General features: G+C 50.6%; 1 protein-coding gene across 1 annotated transcript in view; it reads right to left on the bottom strand.

The window, feature by feature from the left end:
* Nucleotides 1-21,183, bottom strand: part of INPP5D (inositol polyphosphate-5-phosphatase D) — a 94,678-nt gene extending 73,495 nt beyond the window's left edge. The window contains exons 1-2 of the mRNA XM_081095252.1: nt 20,910-21,183; nt 10,804-10,867 (exon numbers count right to left, since the gene is read on the bottom strand). Of these exons, the coding sequence (XP_080951378.1) occupies nt 10,804-10,867; nt 20,910-21,043 (198 nt within the window). The 5' untranslated portion in view covers nt 21,044-21,183. The remainder of the gene's footprint in view (nt 1-10,803; nt 10,868-20,909) is intronic.
* Between the last annotated feature and the right edge of the window lie 2,365 nt (nt 21,184-23,548).

The raw sequence follows: 23,548 nt of genomic DNA, 5'->3' as shown, positions 1-23,548 counted from the left end.
GAGACCTTTCCTCCCTTGCTCACATTACAAATTTACCCCTTCATTCAACCATTCAGCCAATATTTATTGAGCACCTGCTATGTGCCAGATGCTCTTGCAGGAGCTGCAGAACCAGGGAGATGGCCTGGCTTGGAAGGTGGAGAAAGGGGTCACGAGCCAAGGAGTGCAGGTGGCCCCTAGAAACTGGAAAAGGCAAGAAAACAAATCTGCCCCTGAGCCTCCAGAAAGGCTCAGTCTTGCCAACACCTGATTTAGCCCAGTATGACCCATTTCCAACTTTCAGTCCCCAGAACTAAGATAATACACTTGTGCTGTTTTTAAACCACTACCTGTGTGGTAATTTGCTACAGTGGCAACAGGAAACTAATACTGATGCAGACAGTGTTAAGGACTAGGAAGAAAAATAAATAGGTGTATAATGGAGAATGATATTCGGGGCAGGGCATGACTTTATATGGGGAGACCTGGGAGTAACATCAGGGCAGTCAGGCACATGGTGATCTGGGGGTCATAGTTCTAGGCAGAGGTCAGAGCAAATGCTAAGATCCCTGGGCAGGGAGGAATTTCTGTTCATGGGGGTAACTATCTCCTCAATGTCTTCCCAGGAGGAGAGAACCATTCTATTGTCTGGTTTCCTGAGCAACAAGTGGTCTTTCCTGCAGATTTCTGAGTAACCTTTAATCTACTTGTTTGATGTCTGGTTTCCCTCTTTAAAGCCCAGGACTATGTCCTCATGTCCTGTCCTTGTCCCAATATCAGGTGCTAAGGCCTCTTCTTAGAGACTTAAGAGTGTACATTTGCTAGAGACATTGGATTTTAGAAAGCACATTTCTTCATTTCAAGATTTCAGAACCCTTTCTCCCAAGTCATGAGGGAGCCAAATTATGGTGGACAGACAGGCAGACACTCGGATGGGCCGTCAGCCTCCCAGAGAACAGCCGAAAATGAAGGGACTTTGGGAACTTCCTAGTCTCTTATGGTGAATCTCTTTGTAAAAATGACTAACTGATCACCTCTACTTCAAGCTATATAGATCTGGGGTTCAGGGGATAATCTTTTTTTTTTTAATCCTCTCCCAAGGATATTTTTCTATTGATTTTTAGAAAGAGTGGAAGAGAGAGGGAAAGACAGAGAGAAATATCAATGTGAGAGAAACACATCAATTGATTGCCTCCTGCATGCGTCTGTGGAGGGGCCTGTAACCAAGGTATGTGCCCTTGACCTGAATCGAACCCAGGACCCTTTGGTTCACAGGCCAACGCTCTATCCACTGAGTAAAACTGGCTAGGGCTTAGGGGATGATCTTGATAATTACTTGTCTTCAGTTTCTCAGCTGAATGTCCCTTGAGGGCAAGAACTGTGTCTATAAGGTTATCGTATCACCAGTGCCCAACTAATATTTTCTGAATGAATGAGCAGATGACAGGTAGCTCCGGGGAATCTCGGAGCTAAGTCATGCTAACCCTCAAGGAATATGGTCAGGAGATGCAGCTATACCCTGACTGGACTCAGCTTAAGAGTAGGGCCATCTTGAGCCTCATTCAAGAAGGCTAATGGCTCAAATACCATACAGCTCACAGCTGCTTCCACAGCTGGCCCCAGCCTTCTGTGGCTCGGGTACCAAAGGCCAGCAGCCACATGTGAGAGCGGCACCAGACCCAATCTGGCATTCACCTTCCAGCTGTGGCACCTCAATGATCAAGGGCCAAGCCAAGGAGGGGGACAGTGGTCTGACCCTTGGCCATAACATGGCAGGTCACTGGCTTGTTTTATGAACCAAGCAAACAGTGTTTGCCCATCTGAGCCTGAGTTCCCTTGTATTTAAAATGAGAATAATGATAATACCTCCTTCACAGTATTCAGTTAAAGAGTGTATATTAGGAGCAAGTGTCTGGCTCCTAATAAAGAGGGCTCAATAAGTGAGAGCAATGATGAAAAGGGATAATGAGGTGGGCCCCCCCTGAGAGCTTTGGGATCCTACCTCTGAACCCCTGGGTATCCTCAAGGGTCTCTCTTACTGCTGCCTACTGAGACCCCTGGCACCAACCCCTACCCTGTCCCCTGCCTCTGTCTTCCCCAGTCCTTCAAAGATGGGATGACATAGACCCAATGAGCAGGCATATTCATTGATTACTCAACAATGATTCATTGAGTCATGTGTCAGGCACTGCACTATGTGCTTCACGTAAACCCTGGCTTTGGTCCTGGGAACCTCCCTACATGAGAAGCACTACCATTACCCCAATATTTCAGAGGAGGAAACGGAGGCCAGGGAGAATGAGACCGGAGAAAGCCTTCTCTGAAAATGCTGCGCAGGAACTAGTAAAACATGCTGGGAAGCAGCTGACATCCTCGTGTGGATGTGAAAAGGCAAAGCCTTTAATACCCAGGACTAAAAACCCACAGGAAAGATGACAGACAGCAGGGCCAGTTACAGAGGGCGTTGGCCACATAAGGCAGGCTGGCACCAAAATGAAAAGCTCAACGTCAAAATCAAAACCCACGTCGGAGGGAGTGAGAGCACAAGCGAGACTTTGGACCAGAGCACTGAGCCCAGAATGCAGAGGAAACCAACCAAGGCACGAGAAACAAGAGCAACAAGGCGACAGATGCGGCGGACACTTTGGTGATTGGTTTGGCTCAATGGGTAGAGTGCCAGCCCATGGACTGGAGGGTCATGGGTTCGATTCCAGTCAAGGGCAGGTACCTCAGTTGCAGGCTCAATCCCCAGACCTGGCCAGGGGCAACCAATTGATGTATCTTTCTCACATGGATGTTTCTCTCTCTCTGTCTCTCCCCTTCCCTTCTACTCTCTCAAATAAATAAATAAATAAATAAATAAATAAATAAATAAATGGAAAACTATCCTCCAGTGAGAATTAACAACAACAAAAGAATGATAAACGAAACAAGGGAAAACAAGTCATAACGTTGAATGAAACATGCAGATTTTTCTAAATTCTTAAGGGGGCAGCAGAATTAATTCATTCAGTAAATATTTACAGAGTGCCACCCTATATCAGGAGCAGTTCTAGGGCAGACAATAAACACATCAAGTACTAAGTATATAAATTAGGTAGTTACAAGTGCCATGAAGAAGAGAGAGCAGGTGAGGGGTTAGGGAGGGACAGGGAAGGCCTCTCGGGTGAGGTCTTTTCTTAGAGGAAAGATTCTCTTCTGTTGGGCAACTTTAAGCAGCCTCTTGCATATCTGAAGTTTAGACCCAGAACCTGATTTTTTTAAAAATTGATTTTAGAAAGAGAGAGGGAGGAAGAGAGAGAAAGAGCGTGGGGGAGAGAAACATTGGTTTGTTGTTCCACTTATTTATGCATTCATCGGTTGCTTCTTGTATGCGCCCTGACCAGGGATCAAGCCCACAATCTTGGTGTATTGGGATGATACTCTAACCAATTAAGCTACCTGGCCAAGGCCCAGAACCTGATCTTTTTTTTTAATTTAAAAAATATATATATTGATTTCAGAGAGGAAGGGAGAGAGAGAAAAAAACACACACATCAGTGATGAGAGAGAATCATTAATTGGCTGCTTCCTGCACGTCCCCTACTGGGGATCGAGCCCGCAACCCGGGCATGTGCCCTAGACTGGCATCAAACCCAGGACCCTTGAGTCCACAGGCCAATGCTCTACCCACTGAGCCAAACTGGCTAGGGCCCCAGAACCTGATCTTGAAGGGTGACCTTGACAGGAGATGTTAAACCATTCTGCAATAAGTAATCGCTAAAATATTTATTGTTTTTTGAGCTTTTTCTGGCTAGAGTTGGAGAAAGGAATATTAACCCCCTCCCCCTCACCCCCCCAGAATGTTTGGCCTAGAGACACATCAGACACATCGGAGGGAATATCCGGGAGGTGGCAATGGTCCCGGCAGCATGGTGCAGGCCACAGCCTCGGAGAGAAGAAAGTCAGGAACTATGGGTGCCAGACCATGACTTGTGGTGCAGTGACACTTGATGTCCAATTTAAATTTTCATTTTCTGCTCTGAAATTCCCATAGGATAATCCAAGCCTTTGTGCCTTAGGATACTTTTAGCAGCAGGTAACAGAAAACCCTAATTTGGCTACTTGAACAAAAAAGGAATCCATTATCTCACAAACAGGAAGTCTGGAGGCAGGGCAGCGGCCAGGCTGGCGAATTCTGTTCCATTAATTCAGTGGCATCATTGAGGACTCAGGCTCATTTCATCTTTCTGCTCTGCCCTCTGCTTATTGCCTCACTCTCCAAGCCCCTGCCCTTGTGCTTGCAAGACGGCAGCGGCAGCCCCAGCCATCACCTCCTGTGACGGCTTCCAGAGGGAGAAAAGGGACCGTTTCACCTGAGACAAATCAACCTTTACCAGAAGCCCTGCAGAACTTTCCCTTCACATCTCATTGGTTACAACTGCATCCTAATCCTGTGCCTAAACCCACCAACCACAGCTGGCGTGGGCGCCGGGTGAGATCTGTTTTGGGCAACAAAGAGGAAATGGGTCCAGGTCCTGGAGTGAGGTGAGCCAGAGGCTCGGAGCCTGAGAAGCAGGGACAAGATGGCGGGGGGTGGGGACGGGGGAGTAAAGACCGTCGTTTGTAGGTAGGATGGCAAATGGAAAGCAGAAGGACTGGAATAGAAATGTACACAAAGACCAGACAGAAGGAAAGTCCTCTGAGCCAAAGCCAGACCCAAGTTTGCAAAGCAAACAGGCTCAACACATTCCAGGAACTAGCAATGACAGGGAAAATGACAGGGATGGAAAGGAACCCCCACCAGCTTCAGGGCAGGAAAAAACCTGGCTCCCTGCGATGCATTGGATTTTGCCTTTGCGGCTATTTATGTTACTACATTTCTCAAGGCAGTGGAGCACCAGGATGGCATTTTGAGGGATAACTTGGTTCCCAAGGATTTTCTGTCCACCAAATTCCCCTTTTGAATGGGAAGGCAACTGGAAGATGTTTTGAGATATCCAGAAGCTTGGAAAACAGAACCTGACAAAATAATAGAATAAAATCAAATAAAAATGCAGGCTTCCAGAAATGGCAGTCAAGGCATAAAGGGACTGCTTGGCCACTGGGGACCCCCGCTGGGCCACCTGCCTCCTCGGAGGCCTGCCTGCCTGGCGCAGTTGCCGGCATCTTTTCTGCCCCCTCTTGTGCAATGTCAGGAAGTGTGCGTTAGAGCCACATCCTTCACCGGGGGCTCGTACGGAATCTTTACTTCACTCGGTGACCACGCAGAACAATAACAGCTGCCACCCTCTTCCTGAGTTTAATAACAATGGCTAAACCGTTTACCCACCCGGACACTTGTGATGGAACGGCTTTTAGAAAGTTGTTTTGTTGTCTCTTTCCGAAAGCCATACTGCCCAGAGCAACATGACAGCCCCCCCCCCCCCGCCCCCGGGGCCATCAGGGACCAGGAACTGAGTCATGAGTCTCACGCAGGGCTCCAGCCACTGGCTTTTCTTCTATATTGGGAAAGAATACCGAAAGCGTCTGATAGTTTCAAATTCCTTCTTCACCTACGCTTGCATCACAAGCTGTGTGTGTTCTCGTCTTGACTTAGTATACTGGATAAGATCTCAAATGAGAAACGACAGGAAGTTCACAGCAAATACTGACGTGACTGGGGACTAGGGCTGGTTTTTATTTTCTGCTGTTTCTTCTTCTTGGTAGGAAAGGTGTCAGAAAAAAAAGCCAGGGGGGCAGGGTTGTAGGAATAGAGCCTCCATTATTTTGAGGCCTCATTTCTCAAGGGGCCCCATGAACTTTGTGGCTTTGGGTTTGGGGTAGCCAGTTAGGTGACAAACCTGAAGGCCACTTCATGAACCCTGTGGCCGCCCCTCACTCACGCTCCAGCTGGCCCATCAGGACGCTGTACTGCCTCAAACTCATTTGTCCTCGGTCTCCCAGGGAGGAAGTCATTTTATTTTATTTATTTTAATTAATTTATTTTTATTGATTTCAGAGAGGAAGGGAGAGGGAGAGAAAGAAATATCAATGATGAGAGAGTATCATTGATGGCTGCCTCCTGCACACCCCCTCCTGGGGGTTGAGCCTGCAACCCAGGCATGTGCCCTTTACCAGAATCGAACCCAGGACCCTTCAGTCCACAAGCTACGCTCTATCCACTGAGCCAAACCGGCTAGGGCAGGAAGTCATTTTAAAAGGCAGTGGGAGCCTAGCAGCTTGTACTGGACCCAGACTCCAAGAGCAGGTCACTTCCCTTTCCAGTCAGGGAAGGAGTTTGGGTTTTACAAGAAACCCACTCTTGGTGCAGGGAACTCGGGCCTAAGGGGCTGAGCTGCCCTGCCTTCCTCTGGCCTCCCCTGCCCTCAGCGATGCCCACCCCCGAGGACCAGCGGCTCAGGCTCTAGTCCAGAAGGTTCTCTGGGTCTGAGGGTCACAGGGGTTGTTGAATAACTACTTAACACAGACCTCCAAGGTGCAGAGCTGCTGGCCACAGAATCTGCCACCCAGGTGCTGCCTAGAATCTTCTAGAATACCACCTGTCTCCCTTCCCCTCCACCTCCCCCTTCTCTGCCAGCCTTTGCCCCAACACCTATTTCCATCTCTTCTGTCAAAACTGCCCCTAACCCTCATGCACTCTACTCCTCCCTCTTTCTTCCTTCACCTTTTCTTCCTTTTCTCTTTCCCTCTCCTTTTTTCTTTTCATTTGTTCTTTACTTCTCTCCTCTCCCCATTCTCTTTCTCCCTCTCTCTCCTCATTTCCCTTCCTCTCTTCACCTGAACAGGAGACAGACCTGACTTATGCTGGTTAGCAGACGAGATCGTTTGTTGGATGTCGGCTCCCTCTCACAACAAATAGAGGCAGTCACGGTGGCGGCGGCAGCTCCCCATGCCAACCCACCTGGGCTGGGTGTTTTACCCATGCTCAGAGAGGCACGTGTGTGTGACTTCCACTTTCCAGTGGATTACATCCTCACCCACGGCCACATGACTGGCAAAATCTGGAATTGAACCAGCTGGGAACAGAGGGGCCGATCTTGGCTCCAGGTCCCTCTCCGATTCACCACAAGACCAAACGCCACTTGTGATCAAAGGTTACCTCCACCGTGGGAAGGGAAAGAGGCCTCGCTCCTTGAGAAGCTACATCGCCTGCCTCCCTGTCCTCCTGGGGCCAAGTCCATCCTACCCCAGGGCATCCCACGCCCAGCCAGGTTTGGATACACTTGCTGCTGTGACCTCCACCTCCTGCCCTCTCAGCTCTGAACGTACTTAAACAAGGGTCCCAGTGAAGTTACTAGTAGCTTAATCTTTTCCACCCAGCTCTGATTTTCCATAAGTCTGCAAAGGTGGAGTGAGACTAAAGTCACCAGTGTCAGGTTCTTCTTCTTCCTGTCTGAAATGGGGCTGTCATGGGCCACAGTGCGTGGTCCCACTTCTCCAGGTCGCCCTGCAGAGAATGAAGATGCAGGGGCGCTGGCTTTCACAGAAAGAGGGCAGCCCCTTGAGAAGAGCTAAGGTAATTAACATAAGAAAGCGATGGGAGCCTTTGGTGCCACACTTGGCAATGTTTCAGGCCAGATTCATACCTTGGGAGCCTTGTTTTATTTGGTGGCCCATGCAGACTCAGGTGTAAGGAATGAGTTGTTTAGAAACTGTGGCTAAGCTCAGAAAAGAGTATGAGGTTTTGCCTCCACATGAAAAGAGGAACTCGAGTTAAAATAAGCAGTGATCCTGCTGAAGCGCCACCAGAGCTGGGTGTGGATGAAAGGGGCCGCATGCGAACCTGACAAGCTCAGGGAAGGCCTGCAGGTGGGCTTGCAAACTCAGAGACCTAAAGGAACCACAAAGGATGGCCTGAAATAAACTTTAAGAGCAGTTATGGTGGGCAGTTACGTCCTAGGCTGGTATCTTCACTGACAAGGTCAACCTTTACCGTAACTGAGCCTATCTGTCTTTTTACATCTATGATAACACATCCTTGAAATGTCTGGGTAACTTGTAACTTTCCTTTTTCCAGACCCCTTGGGGCACAACCTAAGGTGCTTGGGTGCCAGGACAGATAACACAAATTCCTTCATTGTTATTGTTATCATGTTAATTGTTGACTGTTAACTATCCTGCACCCACCTAAGTATGTGTCTATCATTTTACTTTTTATTCAATCCCAAGGGTTTCCCCCTGTTTTGCTTTCTCCCTCCTCTCTTATCTATCACCAGTGGATTTCATGTAACCCACCTACGTCATGTAACCCACCCTCCTTTGATTGCAATGTATAAAAAATATATGAAAAACCACCATTCTCTGGAGCATTATCCCAATCTGTTGAGATACTGCTTCCCGGCAATTGTCGACAATTTGGCTCAAATAAACTCACAAATATTCTTTACAGGTTTGAATGTTTTTACGTTAACATGGGACTCCGCCTAATTGCATGCCTGCCTTAATTCGCTCCCAGGAGGCATATACTCCTATTATTTTAGTAAGGTGTTGTCTTTTTATAGGAAGGTGTATCTTAGGGGTGGGCACTTCCTTGGGCCATCTAGCCCCCACAGCTCGCTGTCCCCTGGTTAGTCGGTGTTGGCCACCAAGGAGGTCACAGGCCCAGTGCTGGGGCCAGGAGCAGACATGTCCAGCAGAGCCACAGCTCTCCTAGGAAACCTGCCTGCCCATCACCCTGACCGAGTGTGGGCCTCAGGTAACCACACTCTGCCCCCACAACTCTACCTCCATCTCAGAGTGGTGGGTGGGCACCTGCTTCAAGACAACTGATTTTTGCACAGACTTGTGGCCTCTGAGTGGCCCACATAGAAAATCGAACCATAGTCCCTCTTGGGACTGGGAACTGAGAAGTGAGCCTATTAGTGGGAGAAGAGCAGACCCACAGAGAAGGGCTGAGTTGTGGCAGGTAGCATGTGCGGTGTGGGGCCCCAAACCCTTCTGGTCCCAGGCCTTCTCCCTCCTTGCTCTGTGCATCCCCCGCAAAGGCCTCCCACCCCTTACATGAGTTAGCCAAACCGAGTCTTTGTTCTTTGCAACCCCCAAAACCTAGTGAGGCCCCCTGATCCTGAAGCTGCTGCAGGACTGGCAGCAATTCACAGGAACACACAATGCGTGGAGATGAGAGGAAACAGATGCTAGACAGAGTCTAACATTTACAAGCCCTGGGTGCAAAGTCACGTCTTTTCCAGCTTAAGGCCTAGTCATAATTAAAGTCTTCTTTACTTTGAAGGAATAGAACAAACCACAAGGGGAAAAAGATCAAACACATCAACCAACTTTTAACTTAAGAGAGTTTAGACTCCTTTCATCAAAGCACCTATCAAGGATGCCACCCAGCCAAGAGGCCATCGAGGCACACTGCCTGCCCCATGCAGCCCTCCCCTCGCTGGCCACATCCCTGGAAGGTGAAGCCCATGTGGGAGATGACTGTTTTAACGCCAGCAAGTACTTGAAAGGATGGTCGTGTACCAGGCGTGCCAACATTTGTTTCTGGGGAGCAGGCCAAGACATATGGGTGTCCCAGACTAGCTAAGACATTGAAATGGATACTCTTTAGATACTGGTGCAGATGCACAGATAGGAGGGAGGCAGAAGCCAGAAGCAATGCTCAGCCTGACCTTGATCAGGTGGAGCAATTCCGCTTGAGCCCAAACTTGCATCTCCCATGGAAGTTGTGCAGCAAACAGCTCCTGACTACTGAGAAGACAGCTTCATGACTACCTGTGTGGCTCAAGCATGACTCTCCAGGTCTCACTCTCGGTCCCAAATGGCTCATTGATCCAAGCGATTCCTCTGATCCACAGAACTAGCCTCCTTAGAGGCATTCTATTCAACAGTGACAGGGTCCTGCCCTTGAGGCCAGCTCTGTTTGTATTACTGCATCTTAGTCCTGCACAAAATGCACCATCCCCTTACCATTCTGGAATCAGGGGTTGTTTCCCTTCCACTTCCATTTTCTTTTTAACTAAACCCCGCAGACCCTGTCACTGCTCCTCCATGACACAGTGTCCCAACTCTTGTCTATCCTGGCTGCTCTGGCTGCCATGTGGGTGCACTTGGCCTTAGTCCAATGAGCCAGGAGTGACTCCTCTTCCCCCACTGAGGACACTGAGAGTGTCACCACCTTCATTCTGCCCACCCCCTGCTCTCTTCATGCAGCCAGATAAAAATAGCTCCCCTGGCCTCCACATCATTCAGTTGTCATGCACTGTGGTCACACAAAGCCCTGCTGTTTGTCACACAAACTGAGAGTAGGGTGGTCCTCCCGACTTGGACTGGCGCCCACTGGTTTTTCTCTGACATCTCACAGCCAGTTTTACACACTCGGACTTTACATGGTGCATCTGATGCCACGAGCATCCGTCAACCTTTGACAAGACAGACCTCTACAAATGGAAAGTACTTTTTCAGGTGCTGTTTCATGCTAATCCTCTGGGCAACCTTCTAGCCCCTTGGAAAGGGCGGTCTATTCTCCTGCAAGTTCCCCTCCTTTTCTCCTTCCTGGTCCACTGACTCTCACTCCTTTCAGCCACAGAAGAAAATAATGCAGGAGCCACAGCAGCTAACTTTCCTTCACTTCTGGGTCCTTCTTTACCATTGTTTCCCCTTCACACCCATGAATGCAAATAATGTCTATTATGCCTGCTCCGTCATGTCACAGAGCAGGGTCACAGTTCCCCTGCTAAGCCACTCCCACCCATGGAGTTCTAGGAGGAAGACAGGCTCAGCCAGGCCCTCCTGTCTAGGCTACCTGGGGCCCCTTCTCTTCTCCCTCTTTTTCACTCTTTCTCCACCAACATAGGCTCTAATCAGCTCAGATTTCTAGGTTTATTACGGGCTTACCTGAACAGTGAATTTATCATCTTCGTTGGGCAGAATCCTGTAAGTGTAAACGCAATTCCGATACCTGAAATAGACCAAAGACCTTATTAGAACCCACGCAGGAACATTTTTCTGGTACCTGAAATGACAAGAATTCCTGACATGGCTCGAGGAGTCTGAATGTGAAGTCTCTGAACTTTGGAGCTGACTGTTCTGAGGGGTGATCAGCCCTGACATCCAGTGGAGCGTGAGGAAAAGGCAGGGGGGTCGTTGGGGCATGATTTACATTGGTGCTTGACAGCTCCGTGGTCTGAGCTAAAGCCATCCACCAGCTGGAAGGGTTTCCACAACCTTGGAGCTGTCATGTTGGCCAAAGAACAGAGCCAGATGGGATGTTTCAAATGTAAATAAGACTCCATGGGGCTAAACAAGGTGGGGACATGCTGAATGGTGTCAGACACAGCCACAGAGAGGACCACAATGACCAAGGAGAGGCTCTGGGTGGAGCACCTCCCTCCTCCTGAGCTACCCTCCCACCCTGTGGCCTGTCCCTGGACAGTTGGCCCCATAAGTTCATACTCCCAAAGGTTAGCCACCATCCCATCAGCGACCTGGATTTTCCTCAACAGCTGGTGAGTGAGCCTTAGGATTGCTTCTAATGCGGAAGAGTCAGGGGCCCTGGATTCTCTTCTCTTTCTAGAAGCTCCACTTTCCTTTTGTTCAGGAGTCCCCAATGTGAGGGAAAGGATGATGATGAGGAGGAGATACTTTTTACTTTCCTAATACCTTTGAGAGTAAGATAAGTTGTCAAGTCTGAGCATCTTGGGAGAACACATTGGGGGTGGTCCAGCTGGGCCAGAGGCGTGGGGAGTTTCAGGGAACACTTAGTTGAAACTGCTGGTCTGTTCTCATCCACCATAATCTCCCCCCATTTCCTCCACTTGAGATTCTCAAGAACCTTGAACCACTCACTCCTGCTGAACCTCTAGGTGGGGACCACACTCCAACTCACAGAAACTCATTTTATTTCTGGGATCAAGACAATGAATAAATACCTCATTACAAAAATTTCACTTATTTAGCCTTGCTTATGCGCCTGGATTTTCACTTATTTAGCCTTGCTTGTGTGCCTGGCACTTCACTAAGCTTTCATATGTGTTACTGTCTAACTAGATTTTTAAAATTATACACTTGTCTTAAAATTTTAAGACCATATAGAAAGATAAAAAATAAAAAGCAAATGTCTCCTACCCCTTCTCCTGTAAGTCCAGCTTCTTAGATTTACCGCCCCCTTTTGTAAATCATTCCAGAACTTTTAAACATGCACACAAACTTTTTGTTTTTTTATTTTTAAATATGTTTTTATTTATTTCAGAGGGGAAGAGAGAGGGAGAGAGAGAGACAGAAACATCAATGATGAGAGAGAATCATTGATCGGCTGCCTCCTGCATGCCCCACACTGGGACTGAGCCCGCAACCTGGGCATATGCCCTGACTGGGATTCGAACCATGATGATCTGGTTCATAGGTCAAAGCTCAATCACTGAGCCATGCCAGCTGGGGTAGATGCATGTCTTTTTAAATGCAAATAATACTATACAATATTTGTTGTTCAGAAGTGTGCTTTTTTCTTTTTAATCTTCAGCAGAGAATATGTTTTACTCATTTTAGAGAGAAGAGAATAGAGAGAGAGAGAAAGACAAAGAAAGAGAGAGAGAGAGATCAATGTATGAGAGAAACAGTGATTGGCCTCTTCCCATGTGTGCCCTGACCAGGAATTGAGCCTTAACCTTTCCGTGCACGGGTCAACACTCCAACCAACTGAGCCACACTGACCAGTGCCAAAACCATACTTTTTTTCACCAAAAAAAAACAAAACAAAAAATCTTAGAAGTCTTCCCAAGTTATGTTCCACCTTTAGACTATACAATCATTTACTTGACTAGACCATGCTTTTTATTATTGTAAATAATGCTGCCGCGAACATATCTGTTCCTATACCTTGTGTATATTGGTGAGTTCAAAGTTCAGTTTCCCCATCAGTAAACCCAGGGTCAACAATGGGATCTACTGTTGTCGTGCAGACTAGTGAATTGATATAAGAAAAACATTTAGAATAGCACTCCCACCTCCTTCCTGACCACACTAAATACTCCACGCTGAGATTCCTGGTGATCCTGGACTAATCACTGGGAAGAACAGCTGAGCTAAAGGATAGGGCTCTATTCTGATAGAAACTAGCAATCGCCTCCCAATGAGATGGTGTCACTCTTTGTTCCGCTAACCGGATATGAAAGTGTCTATTTCCCCACACCCTGCCAACTGACTGTTATCAGACATTTCAATCTTTGCAAATCTGAGAGGTGATAGCTTGCTTTATGAGAAAGGTTGAACATGTTCTCATATGTTTTGCTATCGGTATTTCTTTTTTTCATATGTTTTGCTATTGGTATGTCTGCCCCAGCCCCATCACCTCCAGCCTCCACTCCTCCTCAGAGCCTGCCAGACTAATGCCAAATAGCTGGAACCCTACTGTGCTTTTATCTTTCACCTCTAGTTCTAATGACACTTCTTCCTGGGAACACGCAAATGAGGGCAGGACAAGAACCGCCTCTTAAGCGGCTGAGGGCAGCTAATTTGTGGAAGAGGTTGAGCAGGGCCAAAACATTAGCTTGTAGGCAGAAAGGAAGAACATAGTCACAAGGAGAGGGACAGAGACAGCCGCACAGAACAGGAAGGCCCTTTATGACTTTTTCAAAGATGTTCCAGAAACACTGAAACAATGAAGCAGCTCCACATGACGTAAATAGATCAAAAGCAAGTACAAGAGGAAGAGGGACACTTTGCCCTGGACAGTCACATCTCAGCCGCCCCAGTGCCTGGGGCAGATACCGTGTTCCTGGGGCCAAATCAGTTTAGATCTTCAAGGGAAACTGACGCACACGCACACAACCCACAGGGGAGCAGTCATTCCAGACTGCATACCATGGGGTGCTGGGGGCTCACAGGGAAGTGGAGGGGGCACTCCCCAGCTTCTTCCACCAGCAGCTGCATTTCAGTCTGGTCCTATATGCATACACATGTACATGCCTATACACAGAATGCATATATATATATATATATATATATATATATATATATATATATATATACATATACACACACACACACACACACACACACACAGATACTATATATATCCTATATAATAAAAGCCTAATATGCAAATCGACCAAATGGCAGAATGACTGGTGGAACAACTGGTCACTATGATGTGCACTCACCATCAGGGGGCAGATGCTCAATGCAGGAGCTGCTCCCAGCCCACAGGCCCCAGGCCAGCCAAGGCAGGTGCCAGTGGCCCCCCACCACCACATTGCCCCACTGGTCGCCCCACAGATCTGCCCTGATCACTGGTCAGGCCTAAGGACCCTACCTGTGCACAAATTTTGTGCACCGGGCCTCTAGTGTGTGTGTATGTGTGTGTGTGTGTGTGTGTGTGTATTCACACACAGAGAGACTCTTACATGGAAAATATTTAGAGTTAAATCATCTTTTATAACTACTACTCTAAAACATAATCCAGACAACATACCCATTGCTGTCTGGAAAAATCAACTGTGAAGACTGAGCAACGTGAGAGGAGGAAATCTAATTAGAAGGGTAACCTGGAGTCCCAGAGTCAGCATTAAACACCAGAAGAGGTGTTATTTGTAATACATAATTGAACCTAAACCATTTGGGTCCCGGTACATGGGAATACAATGTTTTTCTAATTAACGGGCAGGGGAATGTACAATGAGCAGGCCAGGGAGGAGGGACCTGGTCTGCTGACGCTTGTTCTCGCCACCTCCCATGGGGCCCAGGCCCGCTGCGGCCACCAGCACTGACCTCACCTCCCACGCACAGGCCACTTTCTCCCTCAGGTTTCCAGGCACTGAACCCTGGTCCCAGCAGCCACCGCCACAGTGTGTCACTCAAGTCCTCTTCCTGCGTCATCTCTTTGAGCACTTCCTCTGAGGAGGCCCCACAAGACAGCTCGGTGTCTCCCGGAGGCTCCTCGGGCCTCCAGGAAGTTACAGAAGTGACACACTGCCTCCGCTCTGCTCCTTCTTTCTGAATTCTCTTCACAGATGGGCCCTGTACTCCTGAGATGTCACATTCACATTATAGCTTATAAACAAGAGCGGCCACGTTCAGTAGGTGCTTACCATGTGCTGGCCTTGGGTTATACGTGTTACCACATTCCCCCATTCTATCCTCTGAGTAATCCAATGACCACCACAGAAAGACACATAGCCCAATGTTTGAAATGGGCAAAGGATATGAATAGACATTTCTTCAAAGAAGAGATAAGATACAAATGACCAAGAAGCACGTGAAAAGCCGCTCGACATGGTTAATCATCAGGGAAATGCAAATCAAAGTCACAATGAGATGCCACTTCACACCCACGAGGATGGTTATTATCAAAAAGATAATAGTAAGTGTTGGTGAGGATGTGGAGAGATTGGAACCCTCCTCCACTGCTGGTGGGGATGTAAAACAGTGCAGTTGCTGTGGAAACAGCATGGCAGGTCCTCAGGAAGTTAAACAGAGAATTCCCATAACCCAGCAGTTCACCCAAGACAATAAAAATCATATATCCACACAAAAACTTGTATGTCAATGTTCACTGCAGCATTATTCACAGTATCCACGAAGTAGAAATACCTAATGTCTGTCAGCTGATGAACAGATAAGTCTCCACACAACAGGTTATTATTTAGCTATGAAAAGGAAGGATTTGTGCTGCAACATGGATGGACCTTGAAAACATTATGCTAAGTGAAAAAAACCAGACGCAAAAGGCCACATATTGTCTGATTCCATTTCTATGAAATACCCAGAAGAGGCAAATGGTTAGAGACAGAAATTAGACTAGTGGTTGCCAGTGGCTGGGAGGAGGGGGCACAGGGAATGACTGCTAAGGGTACAGGGTTTCTTTGGGGGATGATATGATGAAAATATTCTGGAATTAGAAAGTGGTGATGGTTCACAACATTATGAATGACTAAACACCACGGAATTGTACACTGTACAGAGGGTGATCTTATGGGATGTAAATTCTATCCCAGTAGAAAAATTAACCCCATGAGTGGGCATATCACCAATGAGGATGCTGGGAGAGCATAGGGAGGCTAGCATCTCACAAAGGCTAGAATTCACATCAGAGCAACCACAGAGGGCTCCCTCATAAGGACTGTGCCACATGGCATGAATTAGGGAGAGAGCAGACCTCCATCACTGGGTGGGGAGGAAGCCCTGGCTGGGAGGAGCACATCTCATCACCATGCGTGGGTTCACGCTCCAGGAGATGGGACCATTCAATGCAGAAGAGCTGATGTCTGTGCACAGATGAGTTTAACCTGTTAGGTAGGCAAACTTGCAAAATGCACCAAACCCAGAGTCCACACTGGATGGAAGGATGGCTCTCGGATGCTGGGCATGGGCACAGACACTCGACTTGACCACAGTTGTTCCAAGTCACTGCCCATAGACGATCCCAGGCCTTTGTGGCCTCCCTTCCCTCCTGGGCTTGCACACAGAGGGAAAACTCAGTGGAGTTGTCCTTGGAAAGACTCTTATGCAAACCAGACTTCAGGAGCCTGTGGTCCTCCAGCTCTGCTACTGGCCACTGTCTGTGCCAGCATTTCCCCTGCTTTCTGCCAATATCAGGTACAAAAAAACAGCATTTTTCTTTGCATTTGCACAAAAGTAATTAATGAGCAGTGTCAGCTTTACCAGGTCTTTGAAAGGGGATTGAAGGAAAGAGGATTCTATCACAACCATTCACACCAGGGGAAACGCCTTCATACCTCTCCTGGACCTTTCTGCCCTCCCAAGCCCCTCTCTGTGGTTCTTTCACCAGGGGTCTCTCCTCCAGGCCTCCCTCCCACAACCCCACCCATAACCAGGCTTGCTGGCTCCTCCCCAAGAACAGCATGAGTTCAAGTCCTGGCCCTTCCATTTATTAATCCTGTAAACATGGCTTGTCACCTAATCTCCCTCAGTTTCTGCATCTGTCAAGTGGGAATAATAATAGCACTTTGTCTACTTTGTCTGGCGATACACAGAAGGAGCCCAGAATAGAGCCTGGCACACATTACACCCTTTATGAGTCTTTTGCTGTCATTTCTAGGCAGAACGGGTTACTAAACACCTTTTGTTAGTGGAGCAAGGTTTGGAGCCTGCTCTTTCTCAAGGGGCTGTCACACTCTTCTTCCCAAAACAAGTAGAATGCCCTCTCTAGGGTACTTTGATGGCTGTGTCCTTCTTGTGCTTTTTCATCTTTCTGGCTCTGCCAATAAGGCCACCAAGTCCAGGCTGCCTGGCACAGTGTCTCTGGGAAGGAGACTGGGCAGGCCGTGTGCTGAGGAAAACCAAGGCTGCCTCCCTGCCACAGCTGCTGGACCAGGCTGCGGCTTCTGAGCCAAAGGCAGCAGTGCATGCCCCTCCCCCAGCAGGGGGGCCAACTCTCACCAGTGTGGTTTGGTGGGAACACCGCCCAACTAGGCAGCTCCATATTGGAGGATGAACCCAGTCCTAGCTCTGGGGGCCCAGGATGCTCTTAAAGGGTGGGCAGGTTGTAATTCCAACAACCCTGGACCATTGTTCTCATTCTGCCTGTGCAGCCCGGGCAAGAGGAGGCCGTCCCTGGCTGGCCCTTACATTGATGGACCCTGCCCCCCGTTCCCAAAGGCTTATTTCTTCTCTGCAGCACAACACAACTGACAGGTGCACTGGGTCCTGCGTGGAAATACAATCCTGGCAGGAGAGGAGGGCATGACCTTGACGGCCTCTTGGCATCCTTCATCCAGGACAGGCTGGGCAGCCCCAAGTGCCCTGTAGACTCCCTGCAGTGGGACCAACTCTGCTGGCAGCTTTGAGTGGGGCCAAGTAACGCTGACATAGACCTTACCCAGGAGAGCCCACTGTCACTCATGTTCTCAACACCCTCATCATAGATGACAGAGCTAGACCCAAACCATGTGGTCAGCAGCCTGGGATCTTCCCCCTCCAGCTCTCTGTACCCAAAGATGGGTCCCCAGGGTATCCCTAAACCAGAGCTTTCTGAGTTGCTAAGGAGAGAGCTGGGCTTTCCTGCCACTGGCAGGTGGCAGCTGGCAGGGCTGACCTCCCCAGAGGAAGTGCAGGTTCGCTAGGCCTGGGGTGAATGTGACTCTCAGGTCACGCGGGCAGCACTGAATTACAGCCTTATCTTTGGTGTCCCCTGCCCTCCGCCCCCAGTTCCATTTAAATAGTCAAATCCTGTCCTCTTTTCTGAGCATGAAGGCCACTTCTGGGGAGCTACACTCAGTTCCTGGAGCTCGAACACACTGCCTAAATCAGCAGTTGGACCCCCACTGCCCCCTCACAAGGGGGCACCAGGAAGAAGCTCTGGCCACATGGCAGGGCACAGGAGGATGAGGTGAGGGCACCCTGGCCTGTAAGGTCTTTTCCATGTGGGTATTTCTAGAGCAGGAGATGTGGCTTCCTCCAGCCGCCCTGGCTCACTTCTAGAGCAGGGTTACTACGAGGCCCTGACCTCACAGCTGCACCACGCAGGGCCCTGCACCCTCGCTGACTTCCTGACAGCGGAGGGGTGAGCGTCACTTCTGAGCTGAGGAAAGCCCAGCTGCTCTTCCCCCAGCAGGGTCCCCAACAGCAGGCCGGGGCCAGGATGGTGTGGGACCAGCTTTTCACCGAACGTGGGGAACAGAGAAAACAGGATGGTGGGTTATTTTTCAGGAAATTAAACCTATTGATTTAAAGGATTGGCTTTTTAAATTTTTGTCTTAAAGAGTGTGTTCTTCCTGCTTCTTTGGTGTTAAAGGACGCTTTCTTTCATGAAATGAGCTGTTGGGAGGTGGCAGCTGTCCTTCATTTAGTTAGTTTTTAAATCTCTTTAATTGGCAAAATTAAGGGTAACAGCAAAATGAGGTCTCCCAGCTTTGGGGGAAATTTGGAGTCCATGGTATCCCCCAGCCCCCAGTGGCTCCTGACCCTGCAGGAAGGTGGCTTTCCCCACAAAAAGAGGAGAAAGGGGAGCCCTGGGCCTGGGGGGTGAAACCTGGCCAAGGGGCGGGGCTCCCAGGGAGGCCTCCAGCCCTGGTGTCTGGGGCTTTGGGGATGGGAGGCGGACAAGTCCAGACTTGGGCTAAGAGGGAGGTGGACATCTGTGGGCAGGGCACCATGGGCCCCTTCCCTAAGGTGCAGACCCTGAACATCTGCTGTGGGCCTGAGAGGAACTCGATCCGTGCGAGGGGAGTGGAGGGAGGAGAGGTGGAAGAATGAACACGGGAAACCAGGCCTGGACCCTAGTTTGCCACCAGCTAGCAGGGCAGCCTAGACAAAGGCCTCAAGCCCTCCGAGCTCCATCTGCTCACCTGCAAAGTCAGGGGCCTTCGGACCAGAGATTCTCGAGGCGTCTGGCCCCAGCTCTGGCTGGCATGACACTCCCAGTCTGGAGTGAGAGATACCGGCATTCCACATGTGCAGCCTGAGCACATGTGCAGCCCGTCAAGGGAGCGGAAGCCATCTCCCTGCAGAAGGCTGGCACACAGGGACACCTAAGGAATCAGCCCTGACCACGATCCTGCTGGGACAGAGGACAAATCCACATGGGCCAGTGGAGTCCCATAAGAATTACCTTACCGGTTCCAAGGCCCCATTGGTGGGTCCCCACAGGAGCAGTGTCTGCGGGGAAGTCTGGGCCTGAGACTCTTGCCCGGAGTATGAGAGGAGGCGGAGGGGGTGGGGCTCAGGAAGCTGGCCTTGGTAGGTCAGGCCGCTGTGAGCCTGGGTTATTTTCTAAGTACTCCCAGCTGGCCCTTGTAAACACTCTGAGCTCCCTGGCTGTTACCTGGGACCTATCCTCACACCTGGCTTGACAAGGACAGAAGTCTGATTGTCTGGGGCAGCCACTGGGGGCAGATGGCCTTGGCTTTGACAATGGTCGTGCATTTAACCTGTCTGAGCCTCAGTTTCTTCATCTGCAAAGTGGGTGAGAACAGGACCCGTACTTCAGGTTGTCGTGAGGATGAAATGGGATAATGCACAAATGCTTAGACACGATGCTCGAAACAGGTCCATGTTCAGTGACCCACTTTCGCTCCTGCCTGGAGAAGGGCAGGGCCCTGCCAGCTCAGAGCGGCCTTTCTGCAAGCCCAGGGCCACTGCTGAGAGGTGCCTGTGGACACACCCTTCACCCACCGGGCCCTGATGCTGCCTGAGGCCCCAGCTGGATGGTTGGACCACAGGGCTGCGGGGGCGAGGGCCTCCTGTAGATAGGGGTCAAGAAGGGTATTTTAAAAAGGAACCTTCAGCAAGTGTCTGGTTCCTCAGTTGTTAGGACAACTGGCCCATTCAGCAACATCTAGAGTGGAGGAGCGGGGAAGTTCACGCAGCAGAGAGGCCCCAAGCGCCGAGACAAGGAGGAAAGAGGCTGTAGCTGCTGTGTCGGTGACTTCCTCTGTGCGCAGGGCCCCAAATGCCACTTCTGGGTGAACTGAAAGTCCTTTCTGGAGTGAACCCACCCCATTCTCGTGGTTCCCCTGATAACGGTTTTCTCCAGGGGCCTGGAGCCTGGGCATGGGAGGGCCGCCTTGCCACATCTGTTCTCCATGACGTTTCCGCACCGGGCATCTGCGAGCAGCCCCTCAGCTGACCGAGCTCTGACACACCCACCCCCATGGAGCCCTGAGCTTCCGCCAACCTCACGGAGCCCGCACCCCTCTCCTGCCCCTGGAGCCCCGAGGAGCCGCCTGCCCACCCGCCCGCCGGCCCGGGCAGCTGCGGTGTGTGACCAGGCCTCGGGGTGGTTCTGGAGGGGTCCAGCGCTGCCAAGCCTGAACTCCGGGGACAGCGGTGCACCTCAGGCCTCGGCAGCCCCGACAAACCTGGGCAGTGTGCACGCAGGACCACTCCAGGCCATGACCTAGAGACCCCGACTCAGTGCCGGGCCCTGGCTGAGCCCCCAGCTGGTTTCCCCTCTCTGAGCAGCACCTCCGCCGCTCTGTGCCCGGGGCACGGGAGGCCAGGCCGGGCGGAGGGAGGGCACAGGCGGGGACGAGCGTTGTACTCACAGCACACAGAGCGCGTAGGCCCGGGAGATGGACTCGCTGGCGCGCACGAGGAAGCTGCCGTCCTTGCCGGTCCTGGAGAGCAGCTCCTCCGCCTTGGAGCGGGTGATGTTGCCATGGTTCCAGCAGGGGACCATGGCGGGGCGGGGGCCTCCTCGGCCAGGCCGGGCGGGGCCGGCAGCCTCCCCCACGACCAACACACCACCAAGGGGAGCGGAGGCCCCTGTGCTGCCACCCCCTCTTGTCCCCTCTCTGTTGCCCCGGCTGCTGCCACCAGCTCACTGACCGACGACTTCCTGTTTCAGGCGCTTTGCGAGGGAAAGGAAACGAGCTGCAGAGAACTTCCTCATTGCAGAGACCAAGCAGGAGCCCGGTCCTCCACCTTCCCACCCCACCCGCCCGCCCTTTTTCTCCTGGATGGGACTCCGTCCTCAGAGGGTCAAAGGCCAGCTGATGTCCTGGGGGAACTGGCAGCTCCTTTGGTGTCAGGAGGCTCAGCTGGCTTCTGCAGAAGCAGGACCTGACAGGCGTGGACATGCCAAAGCAGGGGGCCATTCAGAAACCTGTCCCTCTGTCCGCGCGGGGTGGCCACACCCTGGACAGATCTCTCAGCCTTCTTCCCTCCCCCAGGGCTTTTCGACTCACTGACCCTCTAACCCGCAACATACCCAAAGGAACGGAGGCTCCCAGGGCAGGGCTCCTCAGCTGGGTCTCAGCCGCGCGGGGCTGAACTAAATTGAGTGGAGGGATACCGTCAAGCCCTCCTCCCCTTATCGGGGGCTCGCGGTCATTCAGACACCATACAGCCCTGGGTACTGGAGGGACCTTGGGTGACACCACGTGATGGCTCCAAGGGCCCAGGTGGCCGCTCTGTGACACATTTACACTCATCCTCAGGGGCTGGTGAGTGTGAAGGACCTGGGTCAACCTGTTCTCCATGGCAACATAAATGCAGGCTGGGTTTTCACCTATGGTTCTTTCCAGAACACCCAGGAAACCCACACATCCCCAGGGGTAAGCTGGTCACCTGGCCAACAATGATGCTCCTTCCTGCATTCTATATCAGGGGTGGCCAGGCATGGCTGTCTTTGCCCACAGCTCCAAGGGAAGCTGCCTCCACGGGGCCACCATCCAGGACCAGCAGATTGAGGACTCCAAAGTGGCATCCACTCCTTGGTCCCCAGACGGTTGCCCTCAATCCTTGGGTCAGACCCACCAGGATGAAGGGGCAAGTGCTGACCTATTGCACAAGGGAGCCCCCCAACTCCAAACTTAGGCCTTCCCCACAGGACATGTCAAGAGAATCCCCTCCAGGGCCTGAGCCAGACCTCTACCTTGAGGAAAGTAGCCCTAAAGGAGCTCATGTGTGCCACAGAGTCCCTGCAACCCACAGCAGCACACACAGCAGGAGATTTCAAGTGAGCAAAGTGCTCTCATCCAGGTGGACTGACCCCATTCTGATTCTGAGGCCCAGAGCAAGTGTGTTCCGCCCCCTGCCCACTTCTGGGTTCCAGGCAAAGTTCTTTTTGGAAACTCGAGTCCAGAGAACTCCCATCCTCACCCCCACCTCCCCAAGCAGTTTCCCCCAACACCCCTCCCTAGCTCCTCCCACTGAACCTTCAGCAAGCCCGTATCAGGGGCCCTCTGGGCAGGCCCTGAGTGGGCGTGGAGACTCAGTGGAGATGAGAGTTGGCCTTCATGCTCTGGCCTTTCTGAAGACAGCTGGGCCCTGGGTCTGCCAACTCTCCAGCAGTCACTGGTGGAAGCCTCTCCTTCCCTCATCCCCACCTCAGCTCTACCCCACCTTGATGCTCCCACCATGTTCTCCCTTCCCTGCTGAAATGCACCACCTTCCACCCTGCTCTCAGACTCAAAGCCCCTGGGTCACTCTAGGGTCCATCAAAAGAAGGCTCCATCCAAAGTCCTGGTTCCTTGGTGCCTTGACCAACACATTCCTAGAGTCCCTCCATCACTATTTACCTATAACCATCACCCCCCCCCCCGCCCACTTTCCAGCTTCCCACCCTCCCTCTCTCATGCCTCTGTTCCCACTGAGTCCTACATCTCAACAGACTTGTTGGCCAGTGGGCCTATCCTTGCCATTTGACTCATGTGGTTTTCCTTTGACACACACATGACACCTGCTTGACACATACATGACACACGTTTCCCTAATTTGTAAGGCCCGTCCCATCTTCACTTCCTTCCCAACCCAATTGCCTAAGCTATCTGACATGGTCAGCTTCCTTGTCCCTCTGTTTTTATCTCTCCCCTCCTCCCCCCTCAGAAAATCCCAGCATCTAGATTAGGGCTGCCCTTAGTGGGTGAGGCCTGGGTAAACATTTTTTGCAGGGCCTCATCTACATAAACAACGTACTAAAAATCTGTATTATGAAATTAATGGACCCACTGAGGTAGTGATTTATCAAAGAAGATCTAGAATAGTGGACAGAGAGGAGGTAAGTTGTGTATATTTGATGTCTAATCAGTGTACATGAAGCGTCTTCATGATGTCAGGTCCTCTTTTCTAGTTCAGGTTTAGTTTCCTACTGACAAACATCATTTGGCTGTTTGTGTATCTCCTACAGCGAGATGAAGGTAGCGGTGTGAGCCTGTCCATTTTGAGATGACAACGATCTTGC

Source organism: Myotis nattereri (genome assembly GCF_964212035.1).
Source record: "Myotis nattereri genome assembly, chromosome: 7".
NCBI lineage: Eukaryota > Metazoa > Chordata > Mammalia > Chiroptera > Vespertilionidae > Myotis > Myotis nattereri.
This window is presented reverse-complemented; position numbering and strand designations above follow the sequence as displayed.